At 35.3% G+C, this 23,390-nt stretch overlaps 1 protein-coding gene across 11 annotated transcripts in view; it reads right to left on the bottom strand.

Moving 5' to 3' along the window:
- Positions 1–1,429: 1,429 nt before the first annotated feature.
- USP45 (ubiquitin specific peptidase 45) overlaps positions 1,430–23,390 on the bottom strand; it is a 78,111-nt gene continuing 56,150 nt past the window's right edge. For 4 of the 11 annotated variants that reach the window (XM_039252136.1, XM_039252140.1, XM_039252137.1 and 1 more), the window contains 9 exons: positions 18,235–18,316; positions 15,997–16,088; positions 14,731–14,787; positions 14,133–14,276; positions 11,500–12,160; positions 9,778–9,875; positions 7,877–7,963; positions 2,917–3,070; positions 1,430–2,083 (listed from right to left, as the gene is read on the bottom strand). In XM_039252136.1, coding sequence (XP_039108067.1) covers positions 1,953–2,083; positions 2,917–3,070; positions 7,877–7,963; positions 9,778–9,875; positions 11,500–12,160; positions 14,133–14,276; positions 14,731–14,787; positions 15,997–16,088; positions 18,235–18,316 — 1,506 coding nt within the window. In that variant the 3' untranslated portion in view covers positions 1,430–1,952. Of the gene's footprint in view, positions 2,084–2,916; positions 3,071–7,870; positions 7,964–9,777; positions 9,876–10,075; positions 10,191–11,499; positions 12,206–14,132; positions 14,277–14,730; positions 14,788–15,996; positions 16,089–17,160; positions 17,753–18,234; positions 18,317–23,390 lie in introns of those variants that run through there. The other 7 variants (XM_039252142.1, XM_039252143.1, XM_039252141.1 and 4 more) reach the window with 7 other exon arrangements.

Raw genomic sequence — 23,390 nt, 5'->3', positions numbered from 1 at the left:
TTAAACAGGATAAACTGATTTTTACTGGACACAACCTGAGTTTGCAGATTAATTTATAAAGATATATTTCTCTACCATTTCAAGTTAAAAATCAAGAAAATACTACTACTGAAATTTCAATACCTAAAAAATAGAATTTGTAAAATGATATTTTTAAGCTCTGACTTTTGTATATTATTACCATCTTTAACTCTAATCACAGTTCCATTCATCTACATATCAAAAGGCAGCACCAGTAAACTTGACAATGTTATATATACCTAAATATTAAGAAGTGTCAGAGGTTTGGTTAAATATTTCCATACATTACCTATAGCCACTATTCCTATCCTTCCTTCCCAAGAGGAGAATGAACTAGAACTAGGCACTTATCCAGTAGCTGCCTGTAGTATGATCTGTTGGCACTAATAATTAGGTTGCTTGAACCATGCAGTTATATATTTTGATTCAGTAATATCAGACTCAAGTGGCCATTACTTTTTACAATTTTATGTCTAAGTAATAGTAATATTTTCATGCCAAGTTTTGACAATTTTATAATTTGTATTCGGGAGGGTGGGTGGTAAACTACCACATTTTTGTTATTATTTACTTAAAATCTGAAGTGCCAATTTATAACCCATTAAAATACAAGCTAACCTCACTTGAACTTATTAATGATACTTGCTGAAGACAAAGAAAAGTGATCTCAAACCCAAAACCATGATTAATACTTAGTGACCTAAAAAACTAGAAAATGTACTATATTCCCCTGTCAAGTAAAATAAGAATATAATTCTCCATCATTTACAAATTTATATTTCAAAAGTAACCAATGATCCTATATGGATTAAAAACTTCCATTTACCGGGGCACCTGGGTGGCTTAGTCAGTTAAACATCCGACTTCAGCTCAGGTCATGATCTTGTGGCTCGTGGGTTTGAGCCCCACATCGGGCTCTGTGCTGACAGCTAGCTCAGAGCCTGGAGACTATTTCGGATTCTATGTCTCCCTCTCTCTGAACCGCTGTCTCTCTCTCTCTCTCAGAAATAAATAAAAAACATTTTAAAAAATTCCATTTACAATTCTGCAGGATGCAATTATCAACAATTATATTTTCACCTTGGCTAATTATATGCAAATTTTCCTCAACTCCATCATGAATAGGCTTCAAATAATATGTTGATATATTTCAATCTTTTCTTAGTTCTCAAAACCTCAAAACAATGAGTTAATCAATAAATTATTTGTAAACCCCTATTACTGAAGCTACAGTGGGATCTTTAAATGATTGAATCACATAAAATATGAAGAGGTCACTATGCCTACTGTGTAAGTGTACATTATAGCAATGTTTCCCACACAGCGGTATAGTATACATACACCACTGGACAGCCCTGAGGTGATTTTCTGTGGAGTGCTACATGAATGAACAATTTTTCTTCAGTAGTTATATATTTATTTTCATGTTTATTAGAAAAAATATAACTAGCACATAAAATGTGGAATATGCTCAAAGCAAGGCTATGTTTAAAAATGTAAAGCTAAAAAAAATAATCAGTAAACAGTACATACATATGAAATCAGGAAAGTGGTACGTGACTCACATTTGGTAAACACTGTTTTAAGGAACAATTTGATTGGCCAGCATCATTTCTGAATTCTCATAATAATAAGCCATACTATAAGGGGGTTTCCTCTACTACTGCAAATCCTGGGTTTTTTCCCAGGACAAATGCTTTTTAAAAAACATGTGTTCACATTTATTTTAAGAATGTAAATTTGAAAGCACTGAATAAATTTAATTTACTTTAAAAGGATTCACCAAAAATGGTAAAAATTGTCAAGGGTATTTGAGGGACATGCTATTTCTACAGAAAAGACTACAAAGGCACATTGCATATTATGTTATCATTGAAACATTTAAACAAAAGCAATCTAAATAATCATTACCATTAATTATTAACAAATAATTATAATATTCTTTCATAAAAAAGAAGGTAGGCTTGTGCACCAAGTGCTCTGGATTCTGGAACCACTTGCACGTAAGTGTCACTAACATAGACCCAATGGTCTGCTGATTCACCGCCAGGTTCTTTCCAATCTAACAAAACAAAAAAGTATAATTTTGCAATAAGTATGGTCTTGCTCTACATTATAAACAACAACACATTCATCATACACACTGTATTTCTCTAATGCTAGATCTTATTTTGTATGTTTCTTCTTGTGTTAAACATTTTCCAAAATGAACTTTCAAAGCATTAATATTAGTGTCACTCCACTTCAAATATCCAGTGAAATATTAAACTCTTAAATATTTATTTGCTCAAAGAAAAGAATCATTTTCACTGAAAATAGAAAGGAAAAAAAAAGATAGTTTGTAGGGGCGCCTGGGTGGTTCTGTCCATTAAGCATCTGACTTTGGCTCAGGTCATAATCTCACGGTCAGTGAGTTTGAACCCCACATCAGGCTCTGTGCTGACAGCTCAGAGCCTGGAGCCTGCTTCGGATTCTGTGTCTTCTTCTCTCTCTGCTTCTCCCTCACCCACGAGGTTCCTGTCTCTCAAGAATGAATAAATGTTAAAAAAAAAAAAAAAAAAAAAAGATAGTTTGCTAATCCATAGGCAAAGTCTACAAATTTTCAGCCCCAACTGTATTCTGAGGACCTGGTAGGTCTTCAAAATCTTTCAGCGTTGTATTGTGTTAAATAAAATGCCACTCCACTGCTATATGCAATGACTTAACACCTTGAAGAAGCATACAGTCTTAGGATATTTAAGGTGCTCTAGGATTATCTAAGTATCTTAAAGGTATTTCTCACTTAATTTTAACAAAGTGAATCCACTTGAGGTATATCCAAGGAACAGTTTGCCTCTTCCAGAAAAGGAACAATAAATTCGTTTTTAAGAATAACATAAACATACGATGACATACCAGGTACATTTTTCTTTCCAGTGATGTGCTCCAATAATTTCCTGGAGGGCGCTCTCACTTTCACGTAAGCTGTGTAATGACCTCCTCTCATTGAGCCACTATGTTCCACTATGCCATACAGACCATAGAGAACCTTATCTCCCACATTTACATTCTTTTAGACAAAGAAAAAACTGAAATTAGTAATATTTAGTCCAATATTATAATAAGGAAAATTAAGTCAAACATATGTCCTGCTTCAACTAAGAAAAACACATTGTTAAAACTACAATGAGACATGTTTCCACCTGTATTAGACTGGCAAAATGCAGAAGCATGACAATGATCTCTCCTGGCTAGACCACGAGGAAAAGAGTTCTCATACATGTTGCATGTGGAACGCAAAGGGGTACAACCTCTATGTAGATGTATTTCATGTAATCTAGCTAAATTACACAGGCATTACTCTTGGATTTATAAATCCTCATACAGGATTCTATCTCACAAGCACATGAGTAAAACATAAAAAAGATATGCTATTGATTAATCATTATTTTGACTATTTACTGCAGGAATATTTGTAATATTAAAAAACTGGAAGGGCATCTGGATGGCTCAGTTGGTTAAGCATCCAACTTGATTTCAGCTCAGGTCATGATCTCATGGCTTTGAGATCAAGCCCCATGTCAGGCTCCATGCTACATCAGCATGGAGCCTGCTTAGGATTCTCTCTCTCCTTCTGCCCCTCTCCCCTGCTCGCTCACTCACTCTCTAAAAAGATATCTGTCTTTTAAAAAGAAAAAAAACCTGGAGACATAGAGATATAATGTATGGTACAGGGAATATAGTTAAAAATACAGTAACAACTTTGGTGACAGATGGTAGCTAGATTTCTCGTGATCACTTTATAAAGCTGAATCAATGAATTATATACCTGAAAATAATATAATATTGTATGTCAACTACATTTCAATTAAAAATAAACTGGAGGGACCCCTGGGTGGCTCAGTCGGTTAACAGTCAAGCTTTTGATTTTGTCTCTGGTCATGATCTCATGGTTAGTGAGATAGAGCCTGGCCTCGGGTTCACTAACAGTGTGGAGCCTGCTTGGGATTCTCTCTCTCCTCTCTTTCTGCCCCTCCCTTTGCGCTCTCTCTCTCTCTTAAATAAATAGACTTAAAGAAATAAAAATAAAAATAAACTAGAATGAACCCAAATAAATGGTGCCCCATTAAACTGGGGACTGGTTGAATAAATTATGATGCATTGATAGAATGGAGTGTTATGTTGCTAGAAAAATGCAGTGCAGACTATCTCAAAAAACTCCTATGAAATAATCTCCAGGATATGTTAATAAGGTAGAAAAGGGCGCCTGGGTGGCTCCCTCAATTAAGTGTCTGACTTTTGGTCAGGTCATGATCTCACAGTTTGTGAGTTTGAGCCCCACAATGGGCTCTGTACTGACCGCTCAGAGCCTGGAGCCTTCTTCAGATTCTGTCTGCCTGTCTGTCTCTCTCTCTCTCTCTGCCCCTTCCCTGCTCATGCTCTGTCTCTCTCTCTCAAAAATAAACATTAAAGCTAGATCCCAGACTATTTGGGAATATTCATTTAAAAAGGAAGAATAAGGTAGAAAAAAGAATACATATTGTAAGCTGTGATAATTTATTTGTGTGTGTTTTTAATATTTTTTATTTATTCTGAGAGAGAGAGAAAGCATGAGCAGGGGTGGGTCAGAGAGACAGGGAGACAGAGAATCCAAAGACAGGCTCCAGGCTCTGAGCTAGCTGTCAGCACAGAGCCTAACGTGGGGCTCAAACCCACAAACTGTGAGATCATGACCTGAGCCGGAGTAGGACGTTCAACTGACTGAGCCACCCAGGCACCCCAAAGTGTGATTATTTAAACTTATCTGCTTATATTTTTAAAAATTACAGGGAAATAAATAATTTTTTAGTGGTTATCTATAAAGAGAGGGGAGAAACAAGTAGAATGGACATGGAGAAAAGCTATACTTGTTTGAATTTACCTTGTTTTATACATGCATTTGACTTTGGAATTATGTAAGTATTTTATGTAATTATTTTTAAAATTTTTTTAAATTTAAGTTTAAATTTAAAAGCAATTCCTAAAATGAAAATTTAAAAATTAAACGAATGAATAATAATATATTCCAGTGGCAGCATAATCATTTACAGAGAAACCACCAGAGTCACGTCAAAAGAGGAGTCAACTTAAAGTGACTTTCAGTAAGCCAACTATGGATCAATTAAGCCAATATATTAGGCCAGGAATAAAAAGAAAAGTGTAGTAAGTTGAAACATATCTAATGTGCTTAAATCCATGAATTAACAGTGATAAATTAATTGATGACAATTTGAGGAGGCTAGTGAATTAATCCATTATTCTGAAAACTGGTTTGAAAGGGGAGCAGGGAAAGAATTGAACATTTATCCAGCCTTTTCTATAAGAACGATATTATAAGATAACTAAAGAGATTTAAAAGATTTCTCTTTGTATAGAAGTGGTCTAGCTAATAAGTGAAGAAGAAATGACATATTAAAATATTACCATTCTGTAATTCTTAATGAACTCATGGATCTAACATTTGAGCATAACTGGTTGTTAACATCACAGAAAGATAGACAGATAACTGGCATTATTTGCCACCTGATGAAAAAAACAAAACACTCCCTATAAGACAGCCTTAGCAGTGGGGAAAAAAGAGCAAACGTGAATCTGTTCAAGCCTGTTAAGATCCAAACTATCTATTTGTAGGAAATAAACAGGACAGAGAAGGAAAAATCTAAATCTAAACTAGCGAAACTACCAGAAAGATGACTCAGTTTCTTCAAAAAGTAAATTGCAGGGCCCTTGGGTGGCTCAATTAGTTAAATATCCGACTTCAGCTCAGGTCATGACCTCACGGTTTGTGAGTTCCAGCCCCATGTAGGGCTCTGTGCTGACTGCTCAGAGCCTGGAGCCTGCTTCAAATTCTGTGTCTCCCTCTCTCTCTGCTCCTCTCCCACTTGTACTCTGCCTCTCTCTCAAAAATAAACAAACATTAAAAAAAATTAAAAAGAATAAAAAATAAATTGCCAGGTGGGAGAGAAGGGGAGAGAGAAACTACATATTAAAAGAGACTAACTAGGGTGCCTGGATGGCTCAGTCAGTTAAGCATTAGACTCTTGATTTCACCTCAGGTCATGATCTCACAGTCATGAGATCCACCCTGTGTCAGGCTCCTTGCTGACAGCATCGGGTCTGCTGGGGATTCTCTCCCTCTCTCTCTGTCCCTCTTCTGCTCTCTCTCAAAATAAACAAATCAACTTTAAATAAATAAATAAAATTTAAAAAAGACACGAAAAGTGGGGCATCTGGCTGGTTCAATTGGATGACTAAAAGACGCCTGATCTTGAGGTTGTGAGTATGAGCCCCACATTGGTTGTGTAGAGATTACTTACATAAATAAAACTTAAAAAAGAGACACGGAGACTAAAAGACATTATCCAATCATAATGTGTCACTCTTACTTGGATACTAGTTCATTTCAAAAATTTCATTTATGGGACAATTAGAAATATATACACTAGATGATGTGAAAGAATTAGTGTTAATTTTGTTTTAGTGTGAGAGTGGTATTGTGCTTATGTTTTTAAAAAAGGGGAGGGAGTGATTCTTATATTTTAAAGATATATGGTAAAATATGTATGAATGAAATACTGTCTGATATTTGCTTCTAAATAATATAGGAAGTAGTAGATAAGTATATGGATATGGTAGGACTGGCCATGTATCTAAGGTTTTAGTTAGGTGATGGGTGCAGTATAGGTTCATTGTATGGTTCTACTTTTGTGTATGTTGGAAATTTTCCACAATAGATACCTTTAAAAATGTGTTTTTATAAATTTATTACAAAGTTTGTTAAATTTTATTTTGTCTACTACATAATCAAATTCTATGAGTACTGAGTGTTAATAATTGACAGATAAACAGGATTCAGTGAATAACTGCTTTTAAGATATTTTTGTTTTGATTAATCAATATGTTGAAAATATTAAGTCCAATGAACATTCTATCACATACTACCAAACCTAGACTGCTAACCAGGAATCATGAACAGAACAATATGTTACCCCTTAACGTTTGGTTCCCTTAAGGAAGACAAAATCATCAATTTCACCTACACAGTGCTTACATAGGAGTACAAGCAATTGAAACCCAGTCTGCTTTCTCTACCAAATTATTAAAGTATTATCAATTTTCAAAAAAAAACTGTTTAATGTTTATTTTTGAGAGAGAGAGAGAGAGAGAGAGAGAGAGAGAGAGCAGGAGAGGGGCCCAGAGAGGGAGACACAGAATCCAAACCAGGGACCAGGCTCTGAGCTGTCAGCACAGAGCCTGACGCGGGGCTTGAACCCACAAATCACAAGATCATGACCTCAGCTGAAGTTGGATGCTTAACCGACTGAGCCACCCAGGCACCCCTAAAGTATTATAAATTTTAAAATATCATACTAAGCTGACAAGTACACTATTTTCAATAGTGTACATGAAACGCCATGAAAAACAATGCACTAGTATACTGACTCACAAAAGATAAAGAACTCTACAAATGCTAAAACTATTGTCAGTTAAAGCATACCATTCGCAAGGAACAGGAGAAGGCACAAAATTTGCCTGCTTCTCTCAGCAACTATCTGCTCCCAGTAGCACTTACAAGCAGCATGGAACTTCCTGACTACCATGCCTCGTGGTTTATACATCTTCTCAATTTCCCCTAATTCTGTCTCCCAAAGGACAAAAGTCATATTTGGTGTTTTAAACGTTCCACGTTTAAATGTCACTAAGTATAAAATTCTCTTTCAGAGAAATTTATTGGAAGGAAAAAGGGAAGGGAAGGAAGGGAAGGAGTAAAGAATGGCCTAATACTTTTAAGCATATTATTCACAAGTCAATTAAACATCTTAATAACATACTATACCTTACAAGTAGCAGAACAGAATGGTGCTAAATCAAGAATAAGTGGAAAATCGACATGTCTGTTTACTTTTCGAAGACTTAAGCCAGCCTTAAAAAGACCAAAAAAAAAAAAAAAACAAGTTTTAATGCGACAAACTTAATTCATCTACATTACTGTTTGTTAATAAAACCAAAAGAGGAATTCTAGAAGTTAGTTTTTTTTAAATAGCTATGTAAACTGGACTAGTCCAGAAATATTTCCCTTTGAGGGCATGAATTCTTTCTGTAAGTTCCTAAATTGAGATGAAAGCACCAAATAGAAAATAACTGTGGTACATCATGAAATTAGGGTCTAAGATCTGACCTGTTGGGGAGCCTGGGTGGCTCAGTCAGTTAAGCATTCGACTTTGGCTCAGGTCATGATCTCACGGTTCGTGGGTTTGAGCCCCACGTCGGGTTCTGTGCTGACAGTTAGCTCAGAGCCTGGAGCCTGCTTCAGATTCTGTGTCTCCTTGTCTCTCTGACCCTCCCCTGCTCATGCTGTCTCTCTCTCTCTCAGAAATAAATAAAACATTAAAAAAATTAAGATCTGACATGCGCCTATCTTGCTCACACAGAGTAACTGCACATATATACCCTTCACTAGGCATTCTGGTACAATAAGACATGATACATCTGCTTGTGCTCTCCATGGCCATTTTCACTTCCACTGAGTTTCTACAATCCTGGCTATAGAAAATTAAGAATTTAATCTTTCGGTGGATATAGATGGGGGTGTAGAGAAAAATCTCTTCCTGCCTACCTGTGGACCACCTGAAATGTTACAGATATATAATCAAAGCTCCTAATCTTTTTTCTTGAGATGTTTTTCATGGATTTTATACTTCTAAGTCCAACAAGGTTAATATTCATTTAAGTTTTCTTCTAGTCTTTTGGTGATTTACTTCATACAGTTAAATACTTCTTTGAAAATAATAATTGATAATATGTATCGAGGGAAGCTTTATATTTTCATTTCAGCTATTTTCCCTAAATCCTTTATTGAATAATCCACCCTCCAGGGTGCCTGGCTAGCTTAAGTTGGAAGAGCATGTGACTCTTAATCTTGGGGTCGTAAGTTTGAGCCCCACATTGGATACAGAGGCCACTTAGAAATAAACAAACTTAAAAAAAAAAAAATCCACCCTCTTCCCAACTGATCTGAGATTCTTCCTTTACCATAACAAAAAAGCTTTGAGTAGTACTCATGTTTTTATTTATTGACAATTTTGACCATACTGCTGTAATTACTATAGTTTTACTGGTATCAAAAAAGACTACCCATTCTAAAATATAATAATAATAAAATGAATTACCCATTCTAACTTTTTCTAAACTGTTTTCGTAGTGTCACTTATTTATTCTTTCAGAGAAACCTTAAAATCATTATATCAAATGCAAAAAAGACAAGGCATTAGATCAAACTTACAGAGAAAAACCTGACACATTAAAAAAATCAGGCTCCCTCTTACTGTAGAGTCCCTACAGAGGTGAGGCCTGCCTTGCAGCCCCTTTTGCATTTAGTCCAAGCCAACCATGCCCAGCCCACTTACCCCTACCACTGGGATCATGAGAGCTCAGAGAGCTATGTGTAATTTGATATTTCCCTCTTTCTAATGATTCTTAATAAATCCTATTTTTCATTCTCTCCCTCTTCCTCTCTCATAAAACACACATACACCCCTTAGCTTCCTACCACCTAAACTGTCAAATGCAGTATCATGAATTAAACAGTTTTAATCATAAAAGTCCTATAAACTATTATGGCTGAAAAGCACGTAAATGCCATATGACAATTTTTTAAATTAATTACCTTCTAATCCTTGATAGCAATTTGCAAAACACATGATAAAATTACTACAGTACTATTAAAGGGACTTTTACCTGATGGAATCTTTTAAGATGGAGAATTAGGATAGGTGGAACAGCAGAAATGAGAAATTGCTTCCTGGCATTAGTATAAACCCCTTCTGCTTTCTTTTCTGTGTAAAATATAATAATTTATTTATAAAATTCCATTTTATACATCATGTACCATATCATAAACATTTATAAAGAAGCATCATACCATATTTTTAAAAACATGAAAAAAGAAATTAGACTCCGGTTACAACTTATCTCTATACTCCTTTCCAAAATTCCAGTGAAACAAAAGGGATTTTTTAAAAAAGCACACACTTACAAGGACAAAAAATAGGAGAAGTGACACTTGCAACAAAATTTGGGGAGCTGAGAAGCAGACAGACTAGTAGTGACTTATGTCAATGCCCTCCAGCCAAAGACCACCAAAAACTCATCTAGAGTTAAAAAAAGAAAAAAGAAAAAAAAAGGGGGGGGGTCATTACTTATTGCAGAGAAAGGAGATCACATATCATGGGAACCACAGGGTATTTCAGTAAGAGGTTGTTAGACAGTACTTGGGATAGGATTTGAATATGGCCAACACCATATTTAACGTGGACTAATAATGTTAAATGGTACTTCTTCCTTCTCCCATCTAGACATTTCTTTAATTACTAGCGTATTAAGCATGTCTTTATTCTTTGACACCTAGGGCCTTGCTGACACCAGAGGGAAGGCTTCTGCCAGAGCTAGCTAGTGAATTCCTAGATACAATAGAAGAATGCCTTTCATATGCAAACCAACTAATCCAAAGCCCATACCCAACCACCTCCTTTATTGGGCTCTGGTACTCTAAGACACTATCCACCTGCCTTAATCACACCAGGGCCAAGTATTACACAAGTAGAGATAGCCCCATGCCCCAGAGCCCACTGAAATTACTGAAAACTAGTCAATCAATCCTAAGCCTATATATCCTACCTTGCTGATTCCAATTCCCTCCCTGGGAACGACCGTAAAGGTTCTTGTCCATGTCTTCTCTCACTCCTTCTGCCTCCTGACAACCCTGCTACTTCCCCCTGAGGCCCTGCCTTGCCATGGCTTAGTGTGCTCACTCCTCTTCAGAACTGTACGTAACAAACTATCTCTTCAGTGACAACTGTCTCCTGATCTGTTGGCCTCACCAACCCTGACTAATTATAAAACCTGCATTTTGAAACAGACTAGTCACTAAGAATCAGAGTATTCTTTCCATTTAATCATGGCTAGAGATGCACTAAAAATTTATTTGACAAGTCCCCTTTTTCCACTTTTCTCTGATCAACTAAACACAGCTACTATTGCTAGCTTTATAACATACAATTGTTTAAGATCATCAAATTCATATCTTATGATAGGACGCCATACTAGATTGGTGGGATTTTTGAAGCAAATTAATCTCATCCTTAATCTCACTAGTGATATAACTGTCAGTTCTAGGGAAATTTTTTTCTGTAAAGATTTCAGATAGCGAGTCCCCTGAAATGAGATTCTATAGATTTGCATTTTCAAGGCAATTCTGTTCAATTTATTTCAACAAAAATCTATTTAGAAGTCCAGTCACCATCTTCAGTGTTGAAGTACAATTATGAAAAAGACAATCCCTGCTCCAAGCAACTTAAGTGTGGAGACAAGGTTCTCAGGTTCCTTTATTTGGGATCTATACTAGTCATGACTACCAGATAACCCAGGAATACTAAGAAAAACAAAAGCCTAAATATTTACCTGCAGAACTGGTTTCCTTTTGGTACTTCTGTTTCTTTTCAGTACAATTCTCACATAGAAGCTTGTTATTCCCCATTAGTAATTCCATAGACGTAAACTGGTAGAGACAGGACTGAATTGAGCATTCTTTAGAAGTAGTTATATAGCTCTGAGAAAGGGTCTGAAAAGCATTTTGGGGACTAGGAGACAACATATGTTTCTCCTCTGAAGAACATAAATTATCTGGAACATTTGGTGGCTTATTTTCTCTGTTAAAATCCCTGTCTCCAGTTACAGTGCTGCTCAAATACAGTTCAGAAATAGCTTTAGCCACTCCCTCATCACCACTATCAGTCTCCTTGGTGGGCAGCAGTTGAGGAGGGGGTCCATTTTCTTGCGCACAGCATCCACTTCTAGACCTCAACAGGAGAGCCTGCTGTGAAGCACTTTCCGATTCTGAAGCCTCACTGTCAGCATCAGCACTACTTTCAGAACGACTGGCTTCTTTTTCACTGCCATCAGTTGGGCTTTCGTTCAAAGCTGCCTCGGTATTTACCACGCCTGCACACACTGAGGAATCCCCTCTCATCTCAGGGTGTTCATTTTTCCGGCAAATGATAGCAGCTCTATCTTCACCAGATGAAACTTTTCTTACATATTTTCGGCCATGTACTAGTTGATTCTGTAAGTTGACAGTATTTTCAGAGAAAAGAATCTTGTGACCTTACTGAAAATGAATGCCAGTAAAACTTATTCACACCTTCCACAATTATCAAATACTTTTTCTAGTACCTCTGAATTTCATTTCCTAAATGTATCTGAACTATGATCAATAAAAGGTACATGATCAAAAGAACTATGATCAATAACAAATAGTCCTAATTTAGAAACTAATCTTTATACAAGAAGCCCACAATAGTAGGTATATGTGGAGAAAGAAATAGGACTCTTGTAGAACAAAAGATGAAACTTTTCATCTTTTTTATATACTGTCTGTAGTCTTGCCACTTCAAGAGGCTTCTAAGAGAAAAAGCTAAATCTGGTAATATATCAATTCCCAAGATGGTACAAATCATATTGCATTAAAAAAAGTTTTTTAAAAAAATGAAGTGCAAATTTAGATTGATTTCTTTATATTTTTATGAAGTAGGGGCACCTGGGTGGCTCGGTCAGTTAAGTGTCCAACTTTGGCTCAAGTCATGATCTCGTGGTTTGTAAGTTCAAGTCCCACATCAGGCTCTTTGCTGTCAGCATGGAGCCTGCTTCAGATCCTCTATCCCCCACTCTCTCTGTCTCTCCCCTGCTCACGCTATCTCAAAAATAAATAAAAAACATTAAAAAATAAATAAATAAATAAATATTTATGAGCTAATTCAACAACCAGATATGTTCCTGGTAAAATAACGGATCTAGACAATGGTGACTGGTGACATCAAAGATTAGACTTCAAACATTATGTGCATCTTGTTTTTTAAATATATTTTTTAATTTTTTAAATTTTTATTCATTTTTGAGAGAGAGGCAGAGCACAAGTCGGGGAGGGGCAAAGAGAGAGGGAGACACAGAATCCAAAGCAGGCTCCAGGCTCTGAACTGTTAGCACGGAGCCTGATGCAGGGCTTGAACCCACAAACTGTGAGATCATGACCTGAGCTGAGGTTGGAGGCTTAACCAATTGAGCCACGCAGGCACACTATAAGTGCATCTTCTTGATGGAAGTATACACTGCCAGTTAAGTTATTTTCCTGCCAAAAATTAAATAAACAATAAAACTTGAGCGTAATTAGGCCTTTAGGTCAAAATGTCTTAGAGAGGAAACGACACAGTGGAACTTGTTAACACCATGGGAATGCAATAGTAAAACAAATTACTACTGAATGTGGGAATGTGAGAAACTGCTAAAAACAAAAAGAAAAAGAAAAGAAAGAAAGGAGGGGGGAATCTATATGTGAAATGGGATCTAAGAATCATGTGATTAAGAGACGGCAATCAACTGTGATCTATAGGTCTTTTTTAGATCCTAAATTCAAGCACACCTTAAAAAGCAAAATCAAAAATGAAGTATTTTATGAGACAACTGCAGACATTTAAATAATCTCTGCATGTTGGTACTATTAAGAAGTTACTAATATTTTTTGATATGATAATGTACTGCAGTTACATCTTTAAAATAGTATTTATCTTTTTTTAATTTTTTTTAAAAGTTTATTTATTTATTTTTGAGACAGAGAGTGTGAGCAGGGGAGGGGCAGAGAGAGGGAGAGAGAGAATCCCAAGCAGGCTCTGCACTGCCAACACAGAGCCCAATGTGGAGCTCGAACTCACAAACTGAGAGATCATGACTGGCACCAAAACCAAGAGTCAGATGCCTCACCGACTGAGCCACCCAGGTGCCCCAAAAATAGTGTTTGCCTTTTAGATATATACATTGAAGTATACACTATATTGGGAATTATTTCAAAATAATTTGAGATGGAGGAGGGAGAACGTGGGATACAGATAAAATATGATTAGCCTTGATTTGAGAACTATGAATCTGGGAAACAGGTACATCGAAGTTTATTATACTATCTTCTCTACTTTTGTATATTTTTTAAACTATTCATATTGAAAAGTTTTAAAAAACAGATGTCTCACAAATGCATATAGTCTTACCTTATCTTTAGATGAAGACTGGTTCTTGGTGGCTCTGGGTTGATGAGTATTTTCTATAGTAACAGTGTCACTGTACTGACTGTTACCTGTTGCCTGTAAACTTCTACATTTATTCATTCTTCCCAAAAGTACAGGTTTTGAAACCTATATAAATGCCATGTGCATAACACAAAACTTCTTTAGGAAATAAATTCTGGATATCGACTATTTTTTAAAGTTTCTAACTCATTTGAAATGAGATAATTTCCTTAACATTAATTCTCAAAACATAAAACATATTGGTTTGAATTCTTTGAGGACAAGAACTATATATCATACTTTATGCATAAATACACAAACCTCAATATCAAATACACTATGCAAACTCCATAAAAAATGACTCTCAGATAATGTGATAATATACTCAACAAATGTCTTCTTTTTTTTAAAGATTTTATTTTTAAGTAATCTCTACACCAATGTGAGGCTTGAAGTCACAACTCCAAGATCAAGGGTCACACGCTCTACGACCAGCCAAGTGCCCCAACAAATATCTAAATATATGAATGAATACATGCTCTCTACCAAAGACTCATTAGTAAGTTTTTTTTCTCCTTACCCTTTCTTCTATAATAGGAAGTGAAATATCAATAAAAGGATCTTTCACTGTGGAGATCTTAAAAATAAAACATATGGAGAAATTCAGTTAGAATTCATATAGACAATGTCGTTTTGTAAAGTCTTAAAGAAACCAAATTTCAAGTTAAAAATCATCTCTGGAACAAACAGTGATTTAATTGGGTAGAGCAGCACATACTGTTAATCAAAACAAGATACCTCAACACTTCAATAAATGCAACCCAGTTGAATTTTTAATATTGCCAATGTGACTAACCTATAATATTTAAAGTAACTTCAAAATAAACTGTGTTTAATAAAACTGATTAACTAAAGATATAAACATATTTTTGGTGAAACTGTGCCACAACATAAATCAAATATAAACATTTAAAAGAAAAAAAAAGCCATGAAGAAAAAAGCCAGAGAGCTTAACTGCATTTTATAGATTTTTAAGGATAATTCTGTTGAAAAAAGACTCTCTGGTTTGTGAGAGAGAAATCAACTTCTATGTTGAATATACTAGAAATTTAAGTAGTATCATGTTGACAAATTCTGTACTTCAATATGACAGGCTAGAAGGAGATGTAACATATCCTGATTTTATGACTGGAGAGAAAAGAAAAGTACCCCATTATCTGAAATAGGAAAATGGACATAAAGACCCTCCATTTTATGATAAAAATCTAACAAAACTTTACCCTCTAAACCATATGCTTTCAGAAATATTTGTTATTAAGCATTTGAAAACCTATAAAAACTTTTATGTGTTTTAAGTTGTTGTTAAAGTACAGATGGCATTCAAAATAAAAATTATCACTAAACTCAAATATGAGCTTACTTTAAAAAAACTTCAAGTAATATAAATGTAAACTTTAAATAAAATGTGGTACGTCTCCCTGTTACATTGGTATGTTAACTCATTTCTATTAGAATTACCTTTTAAGGTAATGCACGGTTATATAACAAAGTTATTCCCTTCCCAGAAGCTTCTTTCATTTTAATTGAAACAAGTAGCTAACACATTCCAAGACATTCAAACTGGTTAAAGAACTTCACAGGTTTGTCAAGAGGAAAAATAACACTAAAAAAATTATAAATCATGCTTCCTTTCTGGGAGTAAAGGATATATTGTAAAGACTTTCAAAAACTGTTATATAGTCATCTGTCACAAATAAAAATAAATGATGATTATATGTGAAAGAGAACAATAAAAATGATATGACTGTAATCTATTCCATGTTGAAGTGAATTCCAAAGCACCTACATTTGCACATTCTTCACACATGACTGTGCTAGTTAATTCACCAATAAAGATCCGATCTATGAAGTTCATTTTCACACCTTCTCTTCCATATGCTGCAAAAATAATACTTTTTAATGCAAAAAATATGTCAACCATCAACCTAACAATGTAACATGCTTTTTTCTGTTGATTCAAAAGACATCTGAATAAGACAGATGACTAGTACCACATTTAATAATATATTTACTGTATGATGTTATGTCTTTCTCCTTTACAATTCTGTAGAGAAAAATCTGACTATTAACTACAGTAGTCTCCAAGAAATAATAGACTATTCTTAAACTTGAGGCAAAATAAGTAAACAACAACCACTGTTCATATCATATCTCAACTGTTCCCATGAAGCCCTTTAAAGCCTCTGTGCCTAATGTAAAGGTAAACAAAGGGATGAGAAAGAAGATGATGTTTTCAGAGTTACACATGCCTGGACCGTAACTATGGAAACAATAGGGTAGATAAGTAAACACAGCATAGTGTAAAGAATTAACCTGGGCAATTAATAACTCAGTTATATATGTAAACTGCTCAGTTACATATAAAAAAGTGATAAAAGTATTCTGTTTGGGAAATATTCCCTAAATCAAATAAAATTATGCCTATGATTTCCTTCAAAATAATCCGGGGTTGGGAGAACATAGATAAAACATAATATACCACACATTCAATGTAGTTTAAGTGGGGTGATGGGTACATGAGGCTTCATCATCTTAGTCTCTCTACTTTAATAAAAGTTTGAAACTCTCCATCGTTACTCATGATGAAAACATATATCAACAAACCTCACTCCTCTTTCAATCTTCTATCTTTTTTGGATCTCTCAGTTCAAATTTCATACCAACATTTAAAATCATTTTAAAACATTACTTGAAGCAGTGAATGACAGAGCCAACTTATAGCTAGATAGGTCAATAAATGTTTATTAATATGATGATAACCATTTAGAAGGTATGATAAGCTAAGATGATTCATTAAGTACAGGTGACGCCTGGGTGGCTTGGTCGGTCAAGTGTCCGCCTTCAGCTCAGGTCATCTCACGGTTCATGAGTTCAAGCTCCACATTGGGCTCTCCGTTCTCAGCACAGAGCCTGTTTTGGATCTTCTGTCTCCCTCACTCTCTGCCCCTACCCCACTCATGCTCTCTTTTTCTCAAAAATAAATAAAAACATTTAAAAAAGAAAGAAAAACTTGTACAAGGGATTGAAAATGGAAGAGTATACAAAGCTGGAAAGAAAAACTGAGCAGTTATTCTCAATAGGCACTAGATGGCACTATCTCAAACAAAAAAAAAAGCATACTTGAGAATCCACATTAAAAAATCTTGACCCTTTCACATGAAACTAATTTAACATTGTGTGTCAATTATACTTCAATTAAAAAAAAACTTGAACCCTAACTGCACATAGTTTGGACATGTACATCACAATGTGTGTATATTTGTTTATGAATTATAGACATGCACTATGTACAAATACTACAAAAGAATAAATAATAAAAGAGAATAAGTAAACTACAAATGATATTTTTCAACATTTTCTAAACATGATGACTTCATACTACCATTAGTTAATATCTGAAGGCAGAATATACAGTTAGGACAAGGTAAATTGCTCGTAACATGACATATAAGCCCACACTTAAATACTGATAATTATTAATGATCAACTTTGATTAGGTAATCACTAGCTTTGCTAATACTTTGGCTGATGAAGAGTCGACACTAGGAGTAAAGTAGACATGTATGTTTGAATCACTATTTTCGTCAATAAATGGATTCCTTGCAGGAATCTTTGGAACACTTAAGCACTTTGACTCATTAAAACTATATAATATTCATAAATCCACTTATGCAAGCATAGGTCAACTGCAAAATGATACAATATGATGAAAGTGAACTTCCAAGTTAGGTTGCTACTTTCAACCACCTTTAAAGTCTCCATTAGGATACCTCAAATAAAGTTATCAGTGTCAATCTATACACTTGATCATTAATTTTAGTTTTTAAAGTTCCCATGGACACATTCTAACATATTCTTTCTATGACCCATTAGACTATCTCGCAGACACTGGAGTAAGTACATTCTCTTTTAAGGCCACTACTTTACAGAATTACTTCACGTAATGCTCAGTACTTTTTCCTTTAAAAAGAAACTTAAATTTTTCTTCAAGGAGAAAGTTTTAACAGTGAAAAAGTTGACATACCTTTGACTTTTTTTCTAGTATCATCATCAGCAGTTTTAGTAGTTGGGTTGTTAAATGCTTTTAGGATGCCAGCTTGTATTCTCTATAAAATAAGAATTTAATGAGAATCTATACTTGACTGTATTCTTAGAGAGTAAGTTTTCCCTCTTTTCCCTTCTTTTTCCCACTCTGTCACTCCGTCCCTAAAATAATGTTATCACTTGAATCAGGACAAAAAGTAAAAAAGAGACTACATGAAATTTCCTATCTATTAAAGAAAATCTTAATATATACAAAGCTATCAACATTTTAAAAAATATTTTTAAAAGGCGGGGGGGGGGCACCTGAGGGGCTCAGTTGGTTAAGCATCCAACTATGACTCAGGTCATGATTTCACGGTTTGTGGGTTTGAGTCCCGCATCAGGCTCTGTGCTGACAGCTCAGAGCCTGAAGCCTGCTTCAGATTCTGTGTCTCCCTCGCTCTCTGCCCCTCTCCCGCTCACATTCTGTCTTTCCCTCTCTCTCTCTCAAAACTAAATATTTTTTTAAAAAATTTTAAAAAGAGAAGCTATTAAACTGATCACTATGACATTCATGTAGATTATTTTATTTATATACATATATGTGCAAAATCCAGAACATCAAATAGTTTCCACAGCAAGATTACCTCAGATCTTAATTAGTTATCATTTTATTTGAATTCAGTTGTCAGTAATGACAGTATTAAAGACTTTAGCAGCTCTTAGGAAATGACAAGATTTATATTTCAATACCTCTATGTATGTTTTAGGAAAGATCCAATGTCACAGAGAACTTTCAGAATGAAATAAAACCAGATTCCAAGAATAAAGATTTGAGTAATAAATTATCATCTTTTATGCTAATTATGTTCCTAATCAGTGGATGAATTTAATCTTCTCCAATTCGCAGTTTAAAAGTAGGGTGAGGGGGCACCTGGGTGGCTCAGTCGGTTAAGTGTCTGACTTCGGTTCAGGTCATCTCACGGTTTGTATGTTCAAGCCCTGTCTTGGACTCTAGGCTGACAGCTCGGAGCCTGGAGCTGGCTCCCTCTCTGCTCCTCCTTTGCTCGCATTCTCTTTCTCTCTCTCAAAAATAAATAAACATTAAAAAAAAAAGTTAAAAGTGCACTGAGAGGAAAGCTGGTTAATTATCCTTCAGAAATTTTTTTTTTTAAATAAAATCTTAATCACAGGTTTTCATGTTTGAAGGCACTGTTTAACCTGGACTTCCTGGCATTAAAATGATAACTAATTCTGCTATTTAAAAAAGTATTATATCAAAGAGAAATAAAATTCAAACTGCAGATCTACCAGAGAATTAAATAAATACTACATATCAGAATCCAGATACTTTCTACTGTTCAGAAGAAAATTCACAGCCTTAAACATTTAAGTCAATTAAAAAGAATAAAGACAAATGAATTAGGCAGCCAACTCACAAATTTAGAAAAAAAACTGAACACATATTAAATTAAAAAAAGGATATGGCATAGTCAGGTGAGTGTCCAACTTTGGTCTCCGCTCAGCCATGATCTCATGGTTTGTACTACAGAGCCCCATGTCAGTCTCCACACTGATAGGAAAAAGCTGCTTGGGATTCTCTCTCCCTCTGTCTCCAACTCTCCCCTGCTTGTATGCACACTCTCTCAGTCTCTCTCAAAGTAAATAAACTTTAAAAAAATAAAGAAAAAAAATACGTGTGTGCGCGTGTGCACACGCACGCACTCACACTCACACACACCACCAAATGAGAGCATAAATAAGAAAGACAACAAAGCTTACAGACCACAAGAAGGCCAACACACAAGAGAGGCAAGAGAGGGGTGGCAGGTGGCTCAGTCGGTTAAGCCTCTGACTCTTGATTTCGGTCATGATCTCACTGTTGATAGAATGGAGCCCGAGACAGGCTCCATGCTGATGGCTCTGAGCTGTTTGGGATTCTCTCTCTGCCCCTCTATCCTGCTTGCGCTCGCTCGCTCACTCTCTCTCACTCACTCAAATTAAAGAAACAAGAGAGGCAAGAGAATTCCCAGGAGCACAGTTAGATGGAATTCTAGAATGATGCTTGTACATCAAATGTGGGAGACAACCAATCCAGTGAGAAGCGGTGAGAGTTAGGAAGACAGACATGCTGTCAACATCAAGACCGCTCTGTTGTACCATGCTTTAAATCTGAGAACAGAATACATGGGGAATGAGCTGCTAATGTCCTTATTCTCCATGCCATGCTAAGTGGTGGATCAGCAGAGGATACACAGTACCCCTAGAGTTGTTCTGCTCTGACCTATTCTTGAGAGCAAAGAGGTGGGCCATGACAAGCTTAGACACAGAAAATACAGAGCAGCCTTTAACCTTTCTGGAAGACAGCTAACGCCTGGTCTCTCCTCTATCTCTGCCAGTTGCTTCAACTTTGACAAGTGTGGCTCAGAATACATTCATAATCTTGCCCACGGACCTCCCCAGAAAGGGCTCTCTTAGAAATTCTGGGAAGACTAAGTCAGACAAAGTTCCAGACTCTCTCTCAATCCCTCTTCTTTTGGGAGCCTTCATCCAACAATGGTAATAGGTTTGTGCTTGCTACCCAGTTATGCAAAACTCAACTATTTATTGTTTGAGCATACATAGGTATGCTCTCAAAATTATAAGAAAAGGCAATGAAATGATTACCATAAAAGTAAAAAAAAAAAAGTGGTTACCCCTGATGAGGAAGCCATGTTTGAAAACAAGGAACAGGTAGCTTCTATGGTACTAAAAACATTCTATTTTTTAAAACTCTGGGTGTGGTAGTGAGGAGTGCTAGTGATAAATGACTTTTCTTTAAATTATGTTTTAAATTGTATATACATCTGTATACATTCTTCTGTATGTAAGATACATTTTATGGTAATGGTAAGCTTTAACACCTTCCCCCCATAATTATGAAACTGAGTTTTGTTTATTAACTGGCTTATGATCAGTACATTATATTTCCTAGAACTTCTCACTATTCTCTTCAAGTATATTTTGAAAGTTGATGCAAGATTCAAAAACTTAAATATATACAAAGTAGGGTATAAAAGTAAACATGCAGCAATCCATACCATGCCATAATGTCTCGAAATCTATGTGAAAAAAAAAACAAAATTAAAAATGTATCCCAGAAGCTAGAAATACTGAAATAATCTCCAATCCAGACTCAATTAATTTGAAAACTGATGCAATTCTGATATTATCTGAGCTAAAGTTGACTTTTATACCTTCAAAATAGAATTTATTGAACTATTATAAGCAAATGGTGTAAATTCCATTCTCAGGAGGAAGAACTTAAAGATTTCAATAAATATCATGCTTCATGCTAAATACTAAATATTTAGCATAACTGTAAAAATCCTCTCTAACTAGCAAAGATAAAGAACTCCAATTCCAATTATGTCCATACAGTTATTTTACAATTTCAATATTTTAATAATTCGAACATGACTTTCAATATGATTTAATGAGCTTTTTCACTTTCTAAAATGTAAGCTATAACATCAAATTCTTACAAAATAAAAACAATGAGGTTGTTTTAATTATTGACTTTTAAACTACTAGACATTTGCTTTTTTACTGTACCTTAGCCACAAAATTTATATTCTCTAAACTGCTAAAGGAGCTAATTAATAAGTAATTCATCAAGTTGCGTAAAATAAATGGGTTTAGGTCCATTTACAGCCTCTCATTGTTAATAGTTGTGCTCTGAACCATTTAGGACTTAAAAAAAAAAAAAAAAAAAAAAAAAAAGACTTTGGCCAGGGCGCTGCTAACAACTGCAGTGCATTAATCAATTAGCAATGTCAAGGTTCAACTATTTCAAATCTCTACCATAAACTTCTTTCAAAAATAAGAATGCAAAACACTCATAGTTTAAGTTACAGATATATTCTGCCTTTAAAATAATCCTAGCCAATAATGTATTAGTGATATATCTTTAAGAATAAAAATGTAGTATCATTAATTTGGTGATAGCTCAAATTCAAGCAAGTGAAGAAGCATATATTTGTAAGCGGAAAAGACTCCCTATAAAAGAAATTCTTGTAGTAAATTTGCTTTTATTTGTTTTGTGCTTGAAAATTTTAAATTTTTGCGCCAATGACTGCTTTAGCACTCTATTTGGCAGGAGCATGTTAGATCTCTCAACTTTAGAGTCATAAGAAAAAAAATTTAATGAAACAGGAGGAAAGGAGGTCAGTAGTTTTTAATCATTACTAAAAGATCCTGGTGGCAGACATAACGCTGTAGCCTTTCTTCAATCAGAAAACACATGGCACTGACGGACTAGCACAGTGGGACGATGAGCAGCTGTGGGGTTCCCAGGCCACACAATGCAGCTCCCGCTCGGGTACTCCCTGTAAGCAAATGGCACGCCTGTCCTTGCCTACAGGACTGAATAAACCCACAGAAATGACATTTTAATTCTGCCACACCATCTGAAACCCTCAAATAGAGGAAGAGAGATAAGAGATTTCAAAAAGCAAGGTTTCCCACTGTACTGCCGGAGTTTTTAAGATATTGTGAATCCCAATGCACCATTATGACAGAATAATAACTTAATTAGAGCCAAGAATGCCGTCAATAGAAGTGAAATTTAAAAAGTGATAATAGGGATAGATTTTATACTTTTATTTGTAATATCAACAGACAAAAACAATGTAGAGAGCTGATTTTTAATTCCATTTACAATGATCCATGACCATATAGTAAATATATCCTTGCAAGTCACAGTGGGAAAAAAATCATTCTAGAAATTGATAGTCTGAATTAATCTTAAAGTAAATGCTATATATCTGTGGGTTCAGAAGCATCACTGTACATTTATCATTCATGACACAAATTCCTGTTTGTATCTCTCCCCACCTTGCTACCTTCTATCAACTCCTCAAGAATGTCCATACACCAATGTTACTGAATCATGTTTAATACTACTTCAAACAGTGAAATAACTATGGTTAAATTTTAAACAGCGAGTTTAGGGGTGCCTGGGTGGCTCAGTAGCTTAAGGGTCTGACTCTTGATTTTGGCTCAGGTCCTCACAGTTTGTGAGTTCAAGCCCCTCACTGGGTTCTGCACTGACAGCACAGAGCCCGCTTAAGATTCTCTTTCTCCCTCTCTCTCTACTCCCTTCTTCACTCATGCACT

Source organism: Hyaena hyaena, unplaced genomic scaffold, assembly GCF_003009895.1.
Source record: "Hyaena hyaena isolate Hyena2069 unplaced genomic scaffold, ASM300989v1 scaffold_408, whole genome shotgun sequence".
Lineage (NCBI taxonomy): Eukaryota > Metazoa > Chordata > Mammalia > Carnivora > Hyaenidae > Hyaena > Hyaena hyaena.
The sequence above is the reverse complement of the archived record's forward strand: the minus strand, read 5'-3'. Positions and strand labels throughout refer to the sequence as shown.